This window comes from Megalops cyprinoides, chromosome 5 (assembly GCF_013368585.1).
Source record: "Megalops cyprinoides isolate fMegCyp1 chromosome 5, fMegCyp1.pri, whole genome shotgun sequence".
Classification (NCBI taxonomy): Eukaryota; Metazoa; Chordata; class Actinopteri; order Elopiformes; family Megalopidae; genus Megalops; species Megalops cyprinoides.
The window spans coordinates 10,574,247-10,596,305 of NC_050587.1; the positions used below are offsets into that span (position 1 = coordinate 10,574,247).

General features: G+C 42.5%; 1 protein-coding gene across 1 annotated transcript; it reads left to right on the top strand.

Annotated features, from left to right (window-relative positions):
* The first annotated feature begins 1,461 nt into the window (after positions 1–1,461).
* Positions 1,462–19,092, top strand: LOC118777629 (asparagine--tRNA ligase, cytoplasmic-like). Its single transcript, XM_036528734.1, is given in 15 exon segments — positions 1,462–1,474; positions 9,908–10,035; positions 10,577–10,642; positions 10,777–10,869; positions 11,149–11,238; positions 11,444–11,522; positions 12,195–12,265; positions 13,276–13,362; positions 13,781–14,002; positions 15,665–15,864; positions 16,605–16,740; positions 16,993–17,106; positions 17,382–17,513; positions 17,840–17,971; positions 18,507–19,092. Coding segments are annotated over 15 exon segments (1,695 nt in total). The 3' UTR covers positions 18,639–19,092.
* Positions 19,093–22,059: the final 2,967 nt, after the last annotated feature.

The following is a 22,059-nucleotide window of genomic DNA, read 5'->3' on the forward strand; positions in this document are numbered from 1 at the left end:
TGAAGTTTATTTGGTCAATGTTAATTCAATTGCTGCTCACCCATTTTGTTTCACAAAGTCAAGGGATCAGGGTGCTAAGCAGTTTGGTGTCAGGGCTCAGGCATGGACTCAAAACGCACACCACGAGCGTTCCAGGTGGTTTTTTTGGAATCGTAGGACAAGAGCGTAATGGCAGAACAGGCAGGCAATCCGAAGGCAAAGCAGGGATCAAAAAACAGGAAGAAGTAGGGTCAAACCAGGCAAACAGGCAGATCAGGCAATCAGGGCAAAGCGGCAGGCAGAGACGAAGTCGAGGAACAGGCCAGGTCAGCACAGGAAACTCAAAACAGAAGGGGAGGAGGAGGAGGAGGAGGAGGAGGAGGAGGAGGAGGAGGAGGAGGAGGAGGGGACACTGCAACGAACTGGCAACAAGACAGAGACAAGCAGGGTAGATATAGGGCTGGGGTGACGAGGAGATGGGATGAAGGTGGGCAGGCAGGCAGGTGGAGGAGATCAGGTAATTAAGTGGGCGGGGACACATGGGAACAGTAAACAAAAGCACATGGACCACATTGACAGACAGGGAGAACACCAAAACAACAGCTAGGGGGCCGGAGTACTTACATTTAGAGGTAATGAAAGTGAAGGCATACAACTTAGCCATCTCTTTGATGGTTATTTCTCATGTTACAATGAACATATGTGGCGGTAAGAACTAGCCAGTTATTTAACTATCAAACTACTAAACTTATTAAGTATTTTTATTCACATACAGGAGACTAGGAAAGAGCACAAATGTGATCTTTCCAAACCCTTTTATATTTAACCCAAAACAATACAACAACAAAACTTTATTTTTCTTGAACCAAATCCCTTGTGTCTCTAGTTATCTCTGCATTTGATTTCATCCTGTTCCTTGTCACAATACTTTACAATACTAATGGGAAAATGTGAATGGGGATACCATCACACATAATGAATTACAGTATCACATTGGAAGTTAGAGCCTATTCTTCCACCTGTTAAAGTTTGCTGTCACCAAATGCTATCAAACTAATATGTGCACATATTACATATATATGTCGACATTGATTCAGTATCTGTTTATTGCAAATAGCTTCTGATTGTAGTGTAACTCCAGCCACATACCTTGTGGAATAACACTCCAGGAGTGTTATCCAGGATCCCTTTGTTTGGCAAACTTACTGTCTGACAGTTACAAATTAGAACCACTGGGGCAATAGAGCGATGAGTGACTGTCCTCTATCCTATATATAAACTACAAACAAATTTCCACTTTCTAATACTCAATAACCAATAAGAGTAATTATTTCCTTAGTTACCCACTCCCATGTTAAATAATGCATAGAGACTTTGGGTGCACTCTCCAGCACTTACAGAGCTGTTGTTGATGATGAGGCCAGGTAGCAGGTAGCCTAGGTGTGACCGCAGATGGGGGGGTGGGCTCACCACTGATGGACTATGGGCTGTGAAGGTGGGCATGGTGGTATGGTAGGCAGTAGAAACGTGGTGCAGGCAGTTATCAGGGTGGTGCAAGACAGATTCCCAGTTGCCAGGATACAAGGCCAAACAGTCACATCACAGCACCGCAATTCTTCCCCTAGGGAAAAGGCAGCTTTGATACAGCACCTGAGCTGCCTGTTCCAGCACTCCAGGATGTATTATGGTCCCATGCATGGAGCTTCAGTGAGTGTTTCCAACCAGATCTGGAGAAGGTGGCTGAAGTCGAGCCCAGGAGGAGCCTCAAGGGCATGGAGCACTTGGCTGAAGACAATGGAGGGTGGGGTCCAGAGCTCCAACCAAAGCATCAATAACACTAGAGTATAATAGGCAGTTTTCTGCACTATGCCTCTGCTGGCAGGGTGAACAGGGGCAGTCGCAAATCCCAGTCCTGCTTGTCTTTCCAGGCAGAGTGCACTAGCTGGAACCCTTGCGTTCTACTGAACATTTCTACAAGTCCTTAGCTTTGGGGGTCCATATCTCCTTGATGCCCAGCTGCTGACAGAACACATTCTCATCAGCAGTCCCAGAGAGCCAGAATCATTCCTACACTAACGCTGTTTAAATGTTGCGCTTGTGAGAATCAAGCAATGCACTCATAGGTATCATTTTAGGCACACTCACATGTAACATAATACTTAAGTAGAGCGAAATTTCACTTGTTGCTTCCTACCAATGAAAAAACATTGAGTCTTAAGAAAGGGAGAGCATGAAGAACATAGGAAACAGAAACCTAATACAAACCAGTGGGGCACCTTTGACTGAAGACAAATCCACAGTCAAGCAGTGCATGTGAGTGGCTCACTCAGTTAAGGTACTTGTTCCATGGCAGGCTAAGCCCTACAGCCCACACCTGGGTTTGAGTCTAAGATATGTAATTTGCAGACAATGACTGGAAGTTGGCGTGAGTGGAACCAAACTCATTACACCCCACTGGGACAAGGCGGACTCCTCCAGACAGGGACCCCACTTCCTGTCTTTATTTCGCCCTCTAGTGTCTGGGGGGTGGGGGGGAGGGGGCGACAGCATATAATAAAAATTCTTAAAACAGAGCAGTTCATATGTGTGGGATGCAACTGTTTGTTTACAAAGGATTTAGATGGTAAGGTGTTTACATCAAAGGAATAAACAGATTGGAGAATCAAATGTTCAGTTGCCCGTTGAACAGAACACTGTTACTTACTCTTCCATAATACATTTTATTCATCAGTCCCAGAACACTTTCATGCCTTTTAAAAATGTCAGGCCCAGGAAATGCATATCCCAAACAACAATATGCTACTGAGAGCAAAACGAAAGAGAAACTTCAACAGAATCTAGTCTACTTTTCCTTGCAGCCAGTTCTGTTTCCAGGAAAAGAGCTTCAGGATGCCTGCCAGGTCTCACAGCCTGGAAGCACAAAATAAGCTAAAATAACAAAATTAAAATAAGAAGAAAGGAAGAATTGTTTTTGTCCACAGTGTACTGTGTCTGTCCTGTCACCACTACGAATACAGACAGCGTCACATCAAACATCATGGTTTTGTTCGCTAGCTGGTAACGGTAATTCCACCATGGTAAATACACAGTTAACCTGTGTTTTTGTCAAATACAGCTTAGTATTGTTAACTTGTGCGGTGTGTTGCATCATTTTCCCGCAGGGATTGGTTTCGGTCTGACTAAACCTGCTTTTTTTTGCTTCCTCGATAAGACTGTATCGCTGGATGCCACTTGCTCGGGTATAGGCTATTCAGCGCTATAGGGTAATAATACAGCACTGGTTGCTGGCGCGCTAGCCGGCAAGGTGACCAGCAGTTATCCTCGTTTGAATTTCCTCACACTCGCTTTAATGGAAAGATGCATTTATGATCATGCAATTGTCAGAACATGTATCGTTGACGGTAACATTTGACAGAGAGGCTAAATAGTCATTTACAGTATCCATTACACTTTTACGTGAACGCCACGGTGTGATCACTACAGACATAACAATGATAAACCAATAATACAACGAATGAACAAAACCTTTGGCCCCAACAGATCCTTCTAGCATTTTTCTTTATTATTATTTCATTTACTTCCGAGCCAGCCGTGCTTCAGAACGAAACACACATCACAGCCCCTGCACACCGCCTCTGTAGGACGCGGCTCCCTGCTCCGCGTTGGCTTCTGCGGTAATGTGTACTTGGATTTTATGGAAGCAATTATATTGTTTAGAATAGATTCGGCGGTTTTTGAAAGTGCTGCCGGTTAGGCAGCGCAGCGGAACGCAGAAACGATAAGCATTTCTGTTACATCTTTAGTTGCACTGTCACTGTCCTGTCAGCACTGGCAATAAAACAAAGACAGCGTTTCGTAGTAGCCTACATCATTGGTTTAGTACCTAACTACTTATCGCGATTCGACTGTGATTGCAAGCATGTAACCGCTAACCAACTGGCTTATTTCCTAAGTCTCAGAATATTTTTCATATATTTTCTGTCCCCACGGAATTATCGGTGATGGCGCCGTGACAATTTCTTTCAAGTGATTGATTGACAGCATTCAGAGGCACACGACTCTCATTTGTTTCAGGCTTTCATGACTTTAACTTATTATTATAGCTTATTATCGTTTTTGCAATCTGTTGATATCAATAATGCCAGTGAAACAATAACTTAAAATATATCCCTGTTTATTTTTCAGGGATCTCTCTAGAAATCGAAGGGCAATACGTAGCCTATGTATCTAAGAAATGCATGCCCTAAATGACAAACTATCTTTTTATGTAAATATTGCAAAGTGAAATTAAAAGTAAAACATACGCTCCTACAGACGCTTCTGGCAATATTTTATTCCTTCCCACCCATCTATGTTTCAGAGTAATTAAGACTTGGCTGTACAGAAGAAATTCGCATCCATACAGTGATGTAGAGTTGAATAAAACAGTATTGGGTGGCAGGGCTGCAGCATATCCATTCTTAATCGCAGCAATGTTAAACCACGTCTGCATGGACATTTTGATATATGGGAGTCGCTGATGCTGTTTTAATGTCACATAAGGCTACCAGATTTAGCTAGATTTGTTTCTAGGTGTCATAATATCCATTCTGCTTGAATGAAATGGTATGTCCACTTGGTCACAATGAGACGTCTCGCAATTTAAATCTGTATGATGTTTTGGTGTCTTTATTATAATCCAAACCTATGTAGATGTTAGAAGTAACACATGCGAAATGAAACACCATTTGACATGAAGTTCAATATCTTCATTTTCCCCATGGAAGCGCATGTTTAAGGAGTTCCGTTATGTAGTGGCAAATTGCAGTCACTGAGATTTCACATTGCTACCTGTTAGGCAGCGCTGCCCGCCAGTCGTAAGTGAGAGAAATAAAGTTTCGTTTTGTTCTTTTTTCCATCTTCTGCACTCTATTGGTTAATACTATGTCCAATCCGCAGTATTGATATAACCAAGGCGGAGCCATATGGCACACTATTTAACCAGCTAAACTTTCGAATCTGTTCGATGTACCTTTTTCCTGATAGGTCTATGGTAAAATACAAGGAAATTTTGAAGAAGTGATACATTCGTGAGCGATTTCTTCAGTGAGAAATTATCATAAATTCATAGCTGTTGTTTTTCAACAAAACAATGTCTTTAGAAACGAACGCGGAAGAACTTTCAGTCGGTAAGTTAAAATGGACTTTTCTATGGGCCATGTAATCGTAATTTAGCAGGGTGTTGCATCATTTCTCATATCGACCTGGTTTCTAACGTGCTTCAGATTTGCGGTTTAGCTGATCTAGTCAATTAGAACTATAGTGCTGCAATTCCCTGCAAATAAGTGCTGCAAATAATTTGATTTTTTATATTCACGTCAGTGGCATGGCATTCGCAGTTACCTTGCTAGTAGGAAGACATTAAGGTTACATGATTCGTGACGTAGACCTTACTCAGGTGAGGTATCTGGCTAGTTATAGTTTATCTTACAGCCATCAGACCTAGCTATGTGACTACCTTTGTAGGATGCTAAAATCATAGGTTGATTGCCGCAACAGTCAGAGAAGCAAGCTAAACTGTGTGTTGTAGGCGACCTACAAGTGGAGTTTTGAACCCCTCATGTAAACACCTATCTGTTAACACACGAGGCTGAAGTTAATTTCGTTTTAGTCAGTTTATTGTATTACATTACGTCATTCGGCAGGCGTTCTTATCCATCACTATGCTAAGAGTAGTTTTCGAGAAGTATTAGAAGAGGTCAGTAAGATACTGAGTTAAACGCTAAACTAGTGTAGAGTGCTTTATTTATTTATATTAAATAGAAAATATGGATAGATATTATAGATATAGGGGAGGGTAGACTAGAGATAGAGCTTGAAGTTTTCAGCTTCCTCTTGAAGGCACCCAGGGAAGCTCTTTCCACCAGTGTGGAGCAAGCACTGAGAAGAGGCGGGTCCGAGAAATGCTGCCGTTGTATTTCGGGACGCGGAGGCGACCCGAGGTAGCAGAGCACACCGCTCCTACTGGCTTGTAGGTCTTGATCATGTCCTGTATGTATCGGGGGTTTGATCCATTAAGTCGTTTAAAGTTTATTAGAGATCATGGACGTTTAGCTAACGTTAGGTTTAAAGAAAACGAGTTGTGCTTTCTGTTGGAAAAATGCGTCCGATGTTAACAACGTGTGTGCCACTTGTCTATAGACAGTACGTATTGAACACAACAGTGAGCAAGTTTAACAACCTGTGTAATTGAAGTATAGGACTCGGTATTACAGCTGCGGAAGCAGTGCTGTGCAAGAAAACCAGCCAAGTGTAGGGGAGAACGGGGTTGATTGTCACATTTTTTACTCACATCTAAATCCCTCAAAAACGGTACCCTTAAGAGATTCCCTTTCAATGTATAACGGAAGCCTAAAGTCTCAGGTAAGCAAGGAGTGACCTTACTGTCCTTAGTCTTATTCTGTCCAAAAGGTGTGGATCGTTAAGTACATCTTGTGCACTTGTGACAACCATCCCCATCATGGGGTTGGTAGTCACAACCTATGGGGTTGGTTGTCCCAATGTTATTTTAATGGGGAAAAATAAAAAATGGAGTCAATCTTAAAAATTAATTTTAAAAGTTTAATTTCAATTGAAATCCAACAATGTAACACATCTCCTGTATCAGGGGAACTTAAACAGTATAAATCATTCTGATAAATGTATTTTGTCCTTATATGCAACATAAAGCACAATACAAAGGACAATAATATTTCATTTAATTATATAACAATAATAAGAACAATAATATTTCATTTAATTAATATTTAATGTCCCTATGTCAGTCAGTCAGTCACGCTCACATTCAGATTCACAATTCTGACAAATATACACTGGCTGTCCAGGTGTGCAGTCCTTGTGTGCCCACTGCTTGCCCAGGATGCATTGCAGCCATGTCTCCTTGGGGCGGCTAATCGAGAAGGGCTCCACATTTGACAACCAACCTCAAAGAGAATGACAAGCAACCCCAACTGGAGTTTTTGGCTAACAGCAAAGCTAACAACCACATTTTGTACAGTAGCTAAGAAAAAAAAATATCTGAATTGTAGCTCTGCCTTCACACTTTTTAATGATAATAACTGTTTTATTATAAACCCGATGTTTGAGAAATTAGAAGACATATACTGAAGACCTGGATATGTACATTTTGATATGAAAAACACTAAAAGTCCTCTCACCTCAATGTCAAATGTCTTGCTGCTTAGATGTCTTAGTAGGTGACCTTTGACCCATATTCTGAAAATTTTAATTTCAAATTTTTTTAACAGCGCCCTGTACAGACCGAGATCTAATGACTGTGGTAACCAATCCATGTGACAACCAACCCCATTCTCCCCCAAAGGAGTTCGTGCTGCTGAACAGAATTTAGGCTCTTGAAATTCATCCAATCGCTGCCCAAAAACGCCGTGCCATCCCTGAGCCAAGCCGTGCAAACAATTTGAGGACCATTACTGTTCATAGTGCATGAATATGGGCTGCAAAACCTCTTGACGAAACTGAACTGAACTGGGTATGTCGCACTAACTGATCAGATACTTGAGGATACGGTGTCCGAAAGATGAAGTCTCGCGATCCAGGTGGATGTCTGGGGCTGTCCACTTGTGCTGACCGGACGAACGCTTAATAATAATTAAAAAAACCATTTGACCACCGAGCGTAATGAATTCACTAAAGAATATGCTGTGAAAAGAGTGTATATAATATGAACCAGACGCGTATGTTGCACCGTTCAGTTGGGTATCCCGCGCTTTCCATTTTGGCGTGCTGTATTGTTAAAATAGCTTGGTTGCGATTTCTAGTTGGATATATTGGATTACCCTAATAATGTGTATTTTGCGCTGTCCGATTTTGAATGTTGCGTTATTCCGTCGGTGTATGTTGCGCAGCCCAGTTGGGCGTGTGGTGATATTCACTGCGGAGCGCTGTGATGCCCAAACAGGCATGTTTCTGCCATTGAAACCGAAAATATAGGCAAAGTGGGAAAACCACGTTGTTCCGGAGAAGAGCATCCGATGAGCAGAGGGAAGTACATTGCACTTTCGTTTTCACGTTGATCACCATTGAAAATGGCAAGCAAATTAAATACGCTCACGTGAATTCGCGGCTTTTTGCATATCCTTTGGATTGATTTTCAATCAAGTGATGCCACTGGAAGGGGTAGACATTTGCTTGCTGCATGTTCACAAATAGTATGACAGTGACAACAATCCATTTACTCCTGAGTGACAGTCTTGACAATCCTAATTCATCTCAGGTTAGTGCCCCTACCGTTTATCCCCCAGAACCATATCATTTGGTCACACAAATCTTTTTCCATCCTTTCAGTGCTCTGTGTTGTACTTTGTGCAAATGGGGGCCTGGTGCCTGCTTTGCCTCTGGTCATTGTAACTTGCCTCAGTAGTCATTATCGTTATATAGGGCAGTCGCTGAATCTTCATTGAACAGAACACTGTTACTTACTCTTTCACAACACATTTTAGTCAGCAATCCCAGCACACCTTCATGCCCAAATACTAGGCACAACATTTCTGGACCTTGGGCTTGGTTGGCATGTGAAGATTATGGGAAATTTTAGTGCAGTGAAATCAACTTGGACTCTACTCTAGCACTAAAAAATAAAAAGGAAACTGAAGCATTCTACAGAATCTTCTGGCAATCTTTTTCCATCCTTTCAGTGCTCAGCAGATCAATGTGGGATTTTAAATAGGCATGAATAAATAATAAACCTGTAAGACATATACAACCTATAACAAAATAACTACCACCGAAAAATAATAAAGTATATATGTCTTTTAAGCTAGGCCTATGTATCTAAAATTGCTACATGAAGAGGTGTGTATACCTATCTATGAAATGCATATCCCAAACAACAATATCCCACTGAGAGGAAAATGAGAGAAACTTCCACTTCCACAGAGTCTAGTCTTCTTTTCTTTGCAGCCAGTTCTGTTTCCAGGAAAAGAGCTTCACAGTGCCTGCCAGGTCTCACAGCCTGGTAGCGCAAAATAAATAAAATCAAGTAAAATAGCTAAAAAAATAAGAATGAAAGAAAAATATTTTGTGTCCTCAGTAAACTGTGTCTGTCCCATCACCACTGCTAATACAACCAAGGCAGCGCCATATCATACATCATGGTTTGCTTAGCTAGCTGCTAACAGTAATTCCATCACCTATGGTAAATACACCGTTAACCTGTGCCTTTGTCAGCTTAGTAAACGTTTGACAAATAGGCTAAATAGTTAATTAATCTTAATTAAATATGTTTGCCGGATGACCACAAATAATAAGACAGTAACGACAAATCAATTATGCCTAAGTGACAATGTTGACAATCCTAATTCACCTCAGGTTAGTTCCCCTACTGTTTACCCCCCAGAGCCATATTTGATTGCACAGGTCAGCTCCTGTGTTGGACTTTGTGTGACCGTGGGCCTCATGCCTGCTTTGCCTCCTGCCATTGTAACTTGCCTCAGCAGTCATTATCGTTATATTATTACCTTCATCCAGGACAGTCTACCATGCTCACAAATATTGAGCTATGATTTTACAGTGTCATTGTCAGAGATCAATAAAAGGGTGTTATTTGTGCTACATTTTTGGAATGTGCTGTATCAAACAATTACAGGAATATAAGTGGAAAGTGAAAGCTGTTTTAGGTCCTAAAGGTTCCCCTTGAGTTTTACTGAATTGGCCTGAATATAAAACTAGATTATAAGATGACACCCCCCCCCCCTTCATGAAAAAGAGAATTTTTTAAAATGACAACAGTTTAGCAAAATAAAGAAAGTGCAACTTTGGGAAGCCAGCGGAGAAAAATGTAACATTTTTTTAATAACTTTAGAAGGTCTTAGTACTCCAGTAGAGTAGATGCGCTGATACTCTAATAGATCTGTGAATTATGTGACTCCAGTCTCATTAGTGTGGTGAATCATGCTAGGTTTTTCTGCTGTTGTAGGGGAGCTGTATGTCTCAGAAAGTAAGGGGAGTGACCAGGGTGGAGATGGGACTGAAGGAAAGCCTTTCAAAACCGTCATTGCGGTAAGCCCTTCTCTTTACATTCAGCGGACTGTATCCACTGTAACTGCCTCCTTACTGCCCGCATTTGGATTCAGCACCAGTCAAAAGTTTGAACACACCTGATTAGGATAATGGGAAACATGCATTCAAAGACATTTTGATCAAAAGGCTTATGCTTAAAGGCCTGAAATTTGTTTGTTAGACAAATATAAATAATGAAGATAATGCCTGTGTGTGAATTTCTTTCCAAAAAATTAATTTTTAAAAAAGATTTTTGCCTTTTTTGAATAATATGAAATCTAAGATAGTTGTGATTTATTTAATGTTTTTTTTTGGTCACTGCATAATTCCATTTATGTTATTTCATAATTTTGATCTCTTTACTAATATTATAAAATGTTGAAAATAATAGAAATAAAGAAAAGCCCTTCTGTGAGTAGGTGTGTCCAAACATTTGACCGGTACTGTATTTACACTTGGTCATTTAATGCCCATATTTAGAATGGTGAAATCTTGATTTTCAATTTTATGTAATAGCAATTGAATAATGGGTCTCTCCTAGGCTTTGGCATTTGCTGGAAAAGAACCATTTCCAACCATCTACGTGGACTCACAAACAGAGGGCGGGGTAAGCTGCGAACCCAAAAATGAAAACGGCTGTTCAGAGCTGGAATTGTACAACCGTCCCTTTGAGGTCATCGCTAAATATTCTGTTTCCCTCTCTGCTTTCCTCACGTGGATTTTCGACTTGGTCTCTGCCAGCGCTGGGCCGTGATCTCAAAGACCCAGCTGAAGAATGCGAAAAAACTGTGGCAGAAGGAAAGTGCAAAAGACGAGGCGAAAGAGAGGAGAGAGGTATGGAGTGAGAGAGCAGCGAAATACCATGACGGGTCTCAGGTTTTAGGGGTACATCCCCACCACTAGCTGATTGGCTCGTGAAAAAACCATGGGTGAATTTAGCTCTGGTCCAGTCACCGGCACCAGTAAATTTTGTGAGAGTTGCAGAGATGACCAGAGATCCGTGGATCTTAGAGAACACTGAGTTACTCACTGAGTTAATAAAGGTATGTACTGGTGTTCATTTCTACCTCTCTGATGGTTTGGAATGTCATTTGCTCTGCCGTTGGTCTACAGGCAGAAGACGCCGCAAGACGAGAGAAGAACCTGGAGGAGGCGAGGAAGGTCGTCATCAAGAACAACCCCAGCCTGCCACAGCCCAAAACGGTGAGGTTCTGAAAAGTCAGATCGACTGCCCTAGTTCTTCTGTTTCACTTTGTTGAAAATGCCTTTACATGTCCTGCCATAACTAAGGGACTGAGGTCACCTTGGACTATGGTCTTGTTATTCGTTTGTTTCAATTAAGTAGCTGCTGTTGATGGCTGTTAGTGTTTGCCTATATGTTAAAACTTCAAATGGCTGTAACTTTTAGGTAAAGATTGGCGAGCTGGGATCGTACCAGGGGCAAAGAGTCAAGGTGTTTGGATGGGTCCACAGGTTGCGGAGACAAGGTGAGGGTGCACTGTGCAATTCTTGGTTAATTTCAGGAAATTAGTTGGAGATTTTTAAATCTGTAGAGAGAGGGGTCATGTATATGTATAGTCCAAAAGGAGCATCAGACATTGAGCTTGTGTGTTACAGACAACTCTAGTCTTTGAAAGAGTATATCCATTATAGTCTATATCCATCATGACAGATGCAGTGTGATAGTTGAACCCTGGTGTTCAAAATCCTATTTTCATGCCCTCAAGGTGCCAACTTCCAAGTCAGCCACTTGGCAGTAGATCCCTTGTGAATTAAGTCTCTACAAAGTGCAAGTTGATTGATTTAGAGTTTAAGGGTTTGACATTTATATGCAGTAAAACCTAGTAACCTGCTTACAGTTCAGTCAGGGAGTGTGTAATTAATTAATAAAATTAATTTGCATTTGCACCTAGGGAGCAATTAATTCCTCCTGCTTTATGGTTTGCTCACAACTTTGCGTTAAGTCTTTTTGTTACTTTCACAACATGAGTTTTTGGGTTAGAAATAAACAAGGTGAATAATACAATGAAAAAAGTATTCTTTTGTTTGCCAGTTAGCTTAGTTAAGGAAAGCTTATGAAACACTACGTAAGATGGAAGTTGGATTGCGACTGCAGCTGATTTACATTGACATGCATTGACAATGCTTTTTCTCTCCAGGAAAGAACCTGCTGTTCATCGTGCTGAGAGATGGAACAGGCTTTCTTCAGTCTGTTCTCACGGATGAGCTGGTATGTTGTGACAGTCTTTGTTAGCTAGAGAGGTAATGGGGGCAAGGTGAGGAAGATTAGGAGCACTTGCAACTCCATTCGCTTGCTTAAGTGGGGACTTTAGCACATAAAAAACATGGCGAGACATCCGTAAAGTAGCAATGCACCTCAGCGGTTAATAAAGAAATCATTGTAATTAGAGATGATGGCCCACTGTGTATTTCAGAGTTTTTTACACATGATGAAAAAACATCAAGCAACATCCCAAAAGGAAAGAAACACGGTTTCCCAGCATTCTATACAGTTCGCGTCACTCTGAACAAATGTACAGCAACGTTTATAAAAACTGTTAAAGAGGCAGGACAAAATGAACAGCAGACTGTTACAACGTCTTTTCCATCCCCTTACCTCACGCCACTATTTTCATTGGCTTTACCGATGTTTTTTTGTGTCATATTAATAAATCTCTTTGCTAAGCAGAACTTTTTACATATACTTCTTTACACTAGTATTGACTAAGGTGTGTATGTGTGTTTATACATGTTGTGTGTTGGCGGGGTGTATTGTTTTTTACACAAATATTGACGGAATCATTTCATTATTGTTAACACTTACAAAATCTCTTTACAATCAATTGAACTTACAATTTAGCAATTATAAAAACATACCAGTAGGTTCATCTGCTGGGCTTACAAAGACACTTTTGCACCCAAACCTCAAATTTCAGTAGGGTCTTACTTTTAAACTTTTAAATGCTGCCCAGCAGAGCTGGCTGCCAACAGCCTCTGCTAAGGGCCATCCTAACAGTTTGGAAAGGTAATTTGGGGTGTCTCCAGATATTTTGCAACAGTGGACCATTTTTGGGACACATTAACGAATTGGCAAAATTGCTGCGCGCTTTCCTTGTAGATGTCGTTAGACTTCATTAAACATGCTGTTTGCTACATGGCTGAGTACAGAAAATTTAAGGTGATTGTTTGGGCGTGAAAGAACAATGTCATTTTACGCTGCTGTTTGGTTTGCTTCTACAGTGTCAGTGCTACAACGGCCTGGTCCTGTCCACTGAAAGTACCGTCGCGCTCTACGGAACTCTGAAACCCGTGCCAGAAGGAAAACAGGTTTGTGTGGAAACGTTTGCGAAGTACCAGAGCATGTAGCTCCGTGTTTTCACTGTGAAGTTCAGGATTAAAACGCAGCTGGTGTTGTACAGAGCTGCACAGTGCGTTGCTAACGTGCTACAACAGGACTAGCATGGATTTGGTGAAGACTTTGATCAGCACATAGCGGTGTGAATGTTCCCTATGAGGCAATGGCATCACACATTCTAAGAGGACAGCTTTCTGTTGAATTACTTCGATTTTCTGAACTGAAAACAACGATCATAATAAAGTAAGGTCCTCTTTATGAATCGTTACTGTCCATAAGGACACACACTCTATGTGTAAAAACATCATAGAGAATTAGAAAGGCAGTAATGTGACAAAATTAAGATGAAGCGGGAGATGCTCAGTGTGATTTTGGCATTTCCTTCCGTAGGCCCCTGGGGGCCACGAGCTGCACTGCGACTTCTGGGAGCTGGTGGGCCTGGCACCAGCAGGGGGCGCCGACAACCTGGTGAACGAGGAGTCGGACGTCGACGTCCAGCTGAACAACCGGCACATGATGATCCGCGGGGAGAACATGTCCAAGATCCTGAGAGTGCGCTCCGTGGTCACCCAGTGCTTCAGGGACCATTTCTTTGACCGTGGATACTGTGAGGTGAGGGTCCATTTTAGGCCCAATGAAAGCCGTGCAAAGGCAGCAAAACATCCTGCAGCACTGCGTCAAGAGCTCTTTTTAAATGGACATGAGCTGTGCTTGTGCAACGTCTGCTTCAGGAGCGCTTTTGTTCGGGAGATAAAGGAGAAATCTGAATTAATTTACCTGTTTGTTGCACCGGGGAAGTACACAAGACAGTTACGCAACATTTTTTGCAAATCAGCAGTGATCAGTGGGTTTACTATAGTTGACATCAGAAAAATGGTGGTGATGTTGTCAGAGCTTAAAGTGCTGCCTAATTTTGTGTGGGAAAACCTCATTGACATTGATGGAAAAAATAACCATTTATGACCAGTCTAAAACAAGATGAACAGCAGGTACAGACCTACCTCTGAACACTACAAAATAATTAAACCATAACATCATAAATGGGGTAAGTGCATCATAGTCAAATAGTCAGCCATTTTTCAATTATAACATTGTGATACAATGTGGTGAGCTGGTATGAAAACATTTGATGAAGGTGTTTTCATTATTTAATGACAGTTTCACTACCAGCTAGCTAGCAAAATATCACAATATCAGATGCTGATTCTGTAACTCTCCAAACGGCTGCCCGATTACATCGGGAAGCCAGTGGCGGGGACTTTTCAAATAGTTAGTGATTTAAGTGCTGAGGAACAGTGAAACAGCAGCTGACCCGTGGCCCTCACTGCCCTGGCTTGAAGGCTGATAAGGCAGTGCTATCAGCTGCTTGAATCAGGATAGCTGGTCCAAGAGGAAGGCTGCCATCTGGTCACGCACCAAACACAGAGCAGTTGACCTTCTGCGGAAGCAGGATAGCTGGAGCTCTCATTACAGCGAATAAGCTGAATTAGCATTAGGCTAAATTGACTGCAAAGCCTTTAAATCAGGGGTGTCCAAACCTCTCCTGGAGGGCAACTTGTCCTGCATGTTTTAGATCTCTCCCTGCTCCAACACAGCTGATTCAAATGATCAACTCGGTATGAACTCCTGAAGCTGCTGAATAACAAACTGATCATTTCAATCAGCTGTGTTGGAGCAGGGAGAGATCTAAAACATGCAGGACAAGGGGTCCTCCAGGAGAGGTTTGGACACCCCTGCTTTAAATTGATGCGCAGCTACATATATGTGGTATTTATGTATGTTCAGTTTATTTGATTTCCAGTAAAGTGTCAGGTGGTGAATGGACAAAGTAACTTGCCCAGAGAGGGACTCTAAGTGACTGCTTTATTCCACTTTATCGTAAGGAGAAACAAACAATGGCATACACTAGTTAGTTAAAACTCACAATCAGTAGAGCAGTCGCTAGACAGATAGGAGCATTGAACACCAGATGGGAGTTGACAGCAGGCTAGTCTTCTACAGCAGGCCTAACAAAGGCAACAAGCTACACCTGTGATGATTTTGAGTTGCAGTATAATGTAGTTAACAGCCCCTGCATGTGCCTGTCTGTGAAGCTACGGTACTGCTGTCTGTGGTCCTGAAAGCCTCTTGCACTGTGGAGAGACAGTCGGACCAGGACAGAGAGCAGCCCCTCCCTGTGCCTCCCTGTGCCACGCCTCCCAGCACTCTTTGTGATTTTTTTATTGGTAGCTGAAAGTCAAGAGAGAGAAACAGGGGTCTGCTGTGTTTCCTCAGATCACTCCGCCCACCCTGGTCCAGACCCAGGTGGAAGGGGGCTCCACCCTCTTCAAGCTGAACTACTTCGGCGAGGAGGCTTTCTTGACCCAGTCCTCCCAGCTGTACCTGGAGACGTGCATCCCAGCCCTGGGGGACACCTTCTGCATCGCAGAGTCCTACCGTGCCGAGCAGTCCCGCACCCGCCGGCACTTGTCCGAGTGAGTACGGCTCTCAGATGTACACCCTGATCACCATTTAGCGCAGCTGCAGACACAACTCTCATAAACATACTGTGCGCTCTCATATCAAAAGCCAGTGAGTTGTCCCTTTATTGAAATAGTCCCATCACCAGTGATCAGAAGAGATGCTTCATCATGTATTTCTAATGCGTCTGTTCGCTTTATGACGGACTCCCTCCAGGCCACAATTGGACAGCATTCCTCTCAGTTGTCAAGTAATTCAGGACAACATCCAGGCAGTTTCCAACTTTTGTAACGCTAGGAAGGAGAAGCTAGAGCCGTGACTCACGGACAGCAAACCAAAAATAGCACAGTGTTCCCATCCATTTTTCTTGTGACAAACCACTGCCAGTTAGCCCCGCCCACCGCCAGGCAAAGCCAACGTGGCAGGCAATCTTGTCTCACACAAAAGCAGAGATGTACATAGAAGTCCAGTTTCCTGGTTCGTGGTACTAGTTCACACAGATGAAAAGGCCTATGTTTGTAATCCCTGATCCTCTGTCCAGGGGCAGAAGTGTAGCATAGTGGTTAAGGAGCAGGACTCATAACCAAAAGGTTCCTGGTTCAGTGGCGCTGCTGTTGTACCCTTGGGCAAGGTACTCAACCCACAGTTGCTTCAGTAAATATCCACCTGTATAAATGGGTAACATTGTGCTTATCCATTGCTCTGGATAAGAGCATCTGCTAAATGCCAAATAATGTAATAATGTAACCCGCAGGTACACTCACATAGAGGCCGAATGCCCCTTCATTTCATACGAGGACCTTCTGAGTCGCCTGGAGGACCTGGTGTGTGATGTGGTGGACAGAGTTCTGAAGTCCCCGGCTGCCCCGCTGCTCTACGACATCAACCCAGTATGTTCACAGCGTTTATTTTTCCACTGCGCTCACCTCACACAAATATTCTGTGCCTCTCTGAGTTTGGGATACAAATTACAACTTTTACCACACAAGCAGGGTAATTCCCACTGCTGTATAAGCCTTAGATGTTTAGCATTTTTTTATTAGCTGGTGTGTAAGTAAACCATAAGGAAACTAAACCTGTTTTCTTGTTATTTATGAAGAAGACCCTGGATGAAATTCACAGAATGTCCCCCATTCATACAGGACTTCAAGCCCCCCAAAAGGCCCTTCAAGAGGATGAACTACACCGACGCTCTCAAGTGGCTGAAAGAACACAATGTCAAGAAGGACGACGGCACTTTCTACGAGTTTGGAGAGGTGTGACCGCTTTTGTTGAGTGGCTTTCTAGTTCACTCCCAGCTCCAGAAATGACACAGCGGGTATAGCATGTACACCAAAAACAGAACTGTCAGCTGACAGATGTCTTTATAAGAAGGGGCCGTAGCCCCTGGGCAAAACACTCTCTCGCACCCATGGAGAAAAATATCGTGAAGCACCTCGAGGCCATCGTGCTCAGCACCGGAAGGGAGAATAAATGTGGTTGCCGTGGAGAGAGGGCCTCTGGTCACCACCTGTCTGTGTTCTCGTTTCAGGACATCCCGGAGGCGCCAGAGAGGTACATGACGGACACCATTAACGAGACCATCCTGCTGTGCCGCTTCCCCGCCGAGATCAAGTCCTTCTACATGCAGCGCTGCCCCGAGGACCGCCGCCTCACCGAGTCGGTCAGTTTCCACAGCCAATCAGAGCTCAGCTTACGCACCAGAAGTCCACAGCTTCCTATCACAAAATCTGTCTCAAGCTTGCTTTGTCTTGCAGTCTACAAACACTTTATTGTTGTGCTGTTATCTGGCTGCCCAGTTTTCCATCCAGTTAGCTCAGTTCCTAAGATTTTGAGCATACCACAAAATCATATCCAGCTATTGTGTAAATGAACGAAAGGCCTGAGAATGTAGTCACGAGGTGCGCGAGCGAGGCTCTTGTGCCCTTTTCTCCCGTGTGGCGCCAGAGGAGGCTTCTGGGAAGTCGCTGAAGTGATGTGTGTTTCCAGGTGGACGTGCTGATGCCCAACGTCGGAGAGATCGTCGGAGGGTCAATGCGTATCTGGGACGCCAAGGAGCTGCTGGAGGGATACAAGAGAGAGGGCATCGATCCGACCCCCTACTACTGGTACACAGACCAGGTGTGTATCCAAAAGCTAGGTGCCCAGTAGTCATTTGTCCAAGCAAGGGCCTAAGATTGATAAATGTGGAAATGTAAAAGGTAAATAGATAGGAGAAGCTAGGGATAGTTTCTATACTGATATTTCCTGTCGAACACAACATTGTCATGTCATGTTCGCCTACTCAAATATTTCTCACTAAAGAAGGAAGAATGAACTGTTGTCCTGCCGTTTAGGATTTGGTTGCGCTAAGGACAGGTTCCCTAAATTCTGTCCCAAGCTCCACAGAGCATTTCTTCCTTCAAATATGACATGTGAGATGCAAACAGAGCTATTAAACAGTGGCCATCTAAAGAAAACCTCTTCTTAAATCTGACCCTAAAGCCACCATGACTGCATTCCTCTCAGAGATTAGGTAACCCAACAGCACACTGAAATGGTCAGTCCAAGCGTCCCTTGAAGTGACTGCAATGTCACACGTCAAAGTGAGGGAAGCGGGTGACTCTTCGGCAGTGGGCATGATGTGTGATTTTTTTTTAATTTCGGTGTCTCGCAGCGGGTGTACGGAACGTGCCCCCATGGGGGGTACGGCTTGGGCCTGGAGAGGTTCCTGACCTGGCTCCTGAACAGGCACCACATTCGGGACGTGTGCCTCTACCCTCGCTTCATCCAGCGCTGCCGCCCCTGAGCCTCCAGGCCCAGCGGCTCCATCCTTGCACATCCGCACAAGCATCTGCCCTGCAACGCAAGGCCTCGAACAAGAGAACGCCAAGAAATTGAACATGCATTTCAATGCTTATTCATGTGCATGCCAGTGATAGCTAACAACTTATTAATCTAATTTTCTCTGCTGTGCATCTGAACCGATTACACCATCATGCAAGTATCTATTTTCCTTAAATGTATGTGTCCTGCAATGCTCCAAACCTCCACCTCTGCATCTTTGAGAAGCACTGATTTAAAACATGCAAACCAAACAATATAGCGCTTAGTTTTGGGAATTGTTTCCCCTTGTTTGACGTCCTAAAGTGCCAAAAGTTTTCTTTTAGTTATTTTCGGAAGAAAAAGTCAAAGCACTCTTGTAGTCAGATCACTGTCACTATGCTGAAAGAGTCTTAAAAAGTCTTTTGAAAAGTTAAGAATTGCATTTGCATTGCATTGCATTGGTGCCATTCTCCACACTACAGAGCACAAAGATATGCCATACTCACAGACTATTGTACATTGTAGTTCTCCTTCATTGTATGATGCCCTTTATTGAGACCGCACACCTCTGATCCAAATGATGCCAACCCCTACACTGGCTGCTGTGTGGGAAGGCTTGAGAGGACATTGATCCAATGTGATGAATGATGCCCAGCCATTGGTTCCGCAGAGGAGCCAGTCTCATCTGTGATTGATGACAGTGCAGGGCAAGAGTGATACGCTTAAAAAAGCACTCTACACTAGTTTAGCACTTAACTCAGTATCTTACTGACCTCGCGATAACTACTCTTAGCATAGTGATGCACTTATTCGTAAGTCGCTCTTGGTAAGAGCGTCTGCTAACTTAGGTAATGTAATGAGAAAAGCATTTAATACTTGTGTCAAACGTCAGCATAACAGTAAAGCTGCATATAAAAGATCCTTATATAGGTGCTGAGGATTCTTTATATACATTAAATGTGAATCTAATGAAGTTACAACCTGCTCATAACTGCACATCCCAAATGAAAAACTGTGATTACATTTCATTTGTTTTAGCTGCATGCCTTAAGAAAGTGGAATGTGTTCATAAATGAATAAATAATACACAAATAATGTAATAATGAAACAATGAATCCACAGGATAAATGCTCTTGATTGATATAGTATGACATGCACATTTTACTGTTAATCAAAGCATAATAAAACTATAATTTAAACTGAATAGGATCTGGTGGTGGGTTATTAACTCACACTGCTCCTCTGTCTCTTTGCCTCGTCAAAAGCTCCTCCTTGGCCATGGATGCGGAATCATTCATTAAAGCCAATTAGGGCCAAGAGTAAAGATGGCTACTTGCAGAGTTGGCAAAGGGGGGAAAAAAAACCTTAGCAATGGCAAACTGGCTTGCAGTGGTTTCTAAAGCAGGATAGTGTATTGTTGAATGGTACAGTGTAACCTAATACAACTTTTGAAGTGTGCTCTGGAATGAAACAGTCCGTTTTCGAACTGTGCACATCAGTTCAAATTGATTATGCCTCATGACATGATGACTATTCACCAATATAGAAGTCCTCCCTGTCAGCCTACAGTCAGGGAAGTGGCAAAGGTGATATATGAAGTTGCCTGCTTGGACACTCCACTGTCACCATTGGTTGGTCCACCACGGCTGGGCACTTTGCAAGACCTTGAAATGGCATTGTTGAATAGATGGCACTAAACACATATTTAAACATACTGGCAGCCATCTGCTTTATGCTGGCTTCTCCCAACCTGCTAGGAGAGCTCATGAGGACTGAAAACTGCAAGTGAAGAGTGCTCTTATGGCTAGACATGCTTTATTTTAGCTCTAATTTTTTCTCAAATCTGCCAAAACTCAGAATTTTTTACGCTTGAGTCCCAATTTTTCTTCTCTGCAGTATCACACTCTCTGCCGATTAAGTTAATGCAATCGCAAACATTACTGTATCTATTAAATCACTGCCCCCTGCTGGATTTACTTAGTGGATGGTTCAAGGCCTTTGTTCCAGCTCCAGACACAATTGGAACAACCTGTGTCCTTTTACAGGAATCACTAGATTAAACCCTCCACTGTTTGATGCAGCAGTGGCGTAACCCTGGTTACTTTCTCCTTGCCTTGCCTGGAGCTCTCCATGCCAGCAAGCTGTTTTCTAACTGGTAAGCACTGAAAACTTACACAACCAACCAAAGCACTGTTTTCATATCAGAACATTGTCCAATCATATCTTTCAGATGGTACATCTGCTTATTTTAAAAATATATATATAAGACATCAGTGAGACTTTTGGCAATTTGATTGATTTTATAAATTATGTTAAAATGGTATCATTTTTTGATTTATTATTTAATTCTTCTGATTAGGCAAGTAATGACCCAGAAAAGTTGAGACATTATACAGTTCCTCTGTGAATGCTCCATCAGACGAAACCCACACAACCCAGGGAAGTCATGCTGGTGGGCTGATCTTTTAGAAGGTAGATTGTTTACACAAATGAGGACAAATTTCCACATCCTGGGTGTTTAATGTTCTCTTCCACATTAACACGCCAGAAGATTTAAAATGATGTCACAAATTGCATTTCCCATTCCCTTGGCTATTATTAACCAGATTCCAGACATTTTTTGCTCTATTTGTGGAGATTTCTTTGCCTTCATTGTCAAAACAGTTCAGAATGATTTAGCCTCAAACATGAGGCTCATTTTAACTGCCTTATTTTGACTTCCTTGTTTCAAGTGCACGTCAGTGGTAGTGCATATAGTAGCATAATTGTTGCAGTTGGAAAAGGAGTAGTTTACTTTTAATCAAGGAAGTCACAATTTAAAAATTATTCTGTTTCCTTATTGGAGTTTTTTATGGGTTCCTTGTACATACCAGGAAGTAAGAAACAAATCATTCATGAATAAAAGAGGGCTCTAATTTTTATACTTGTATGTGTGAATGTGTGGAAATTGCACAAATGTAAGCACTGCAGAAGTTTTTAGGAAATGTTAGCTTTCTACAAACAGCCATCATGTTCGTTTGTGTAACATGAGAATTGTCTCTGATTTTAAATGCTCCTTATTGGTATAAATTAGGTACACATTTTTCAGCCACCTTGATTTTTCTTCATCGTTTATGTAATTGTCTGCCACTTTTCTGTTAAAACAGCTCTCATGTCAAAAGCATCCTTCTCTACCCAAACTGGATATAACATGACAGGCTAAAGGAAGTGGAATGTATAACATGCAGCTACCAATAGGATTATGACTCTTAAGGCTGGTGAACCTTGGAGTGTTGTCAGACCTTCAAAATGCAGCATACAAATGGCATCTTTAGCTCCTGGTCATTTACTGCCACGCACTCGATCTCATGGGTAGCTACAGTAGCACCCATGACCCCCTATTCACAGAGAAATTTACAACAGTC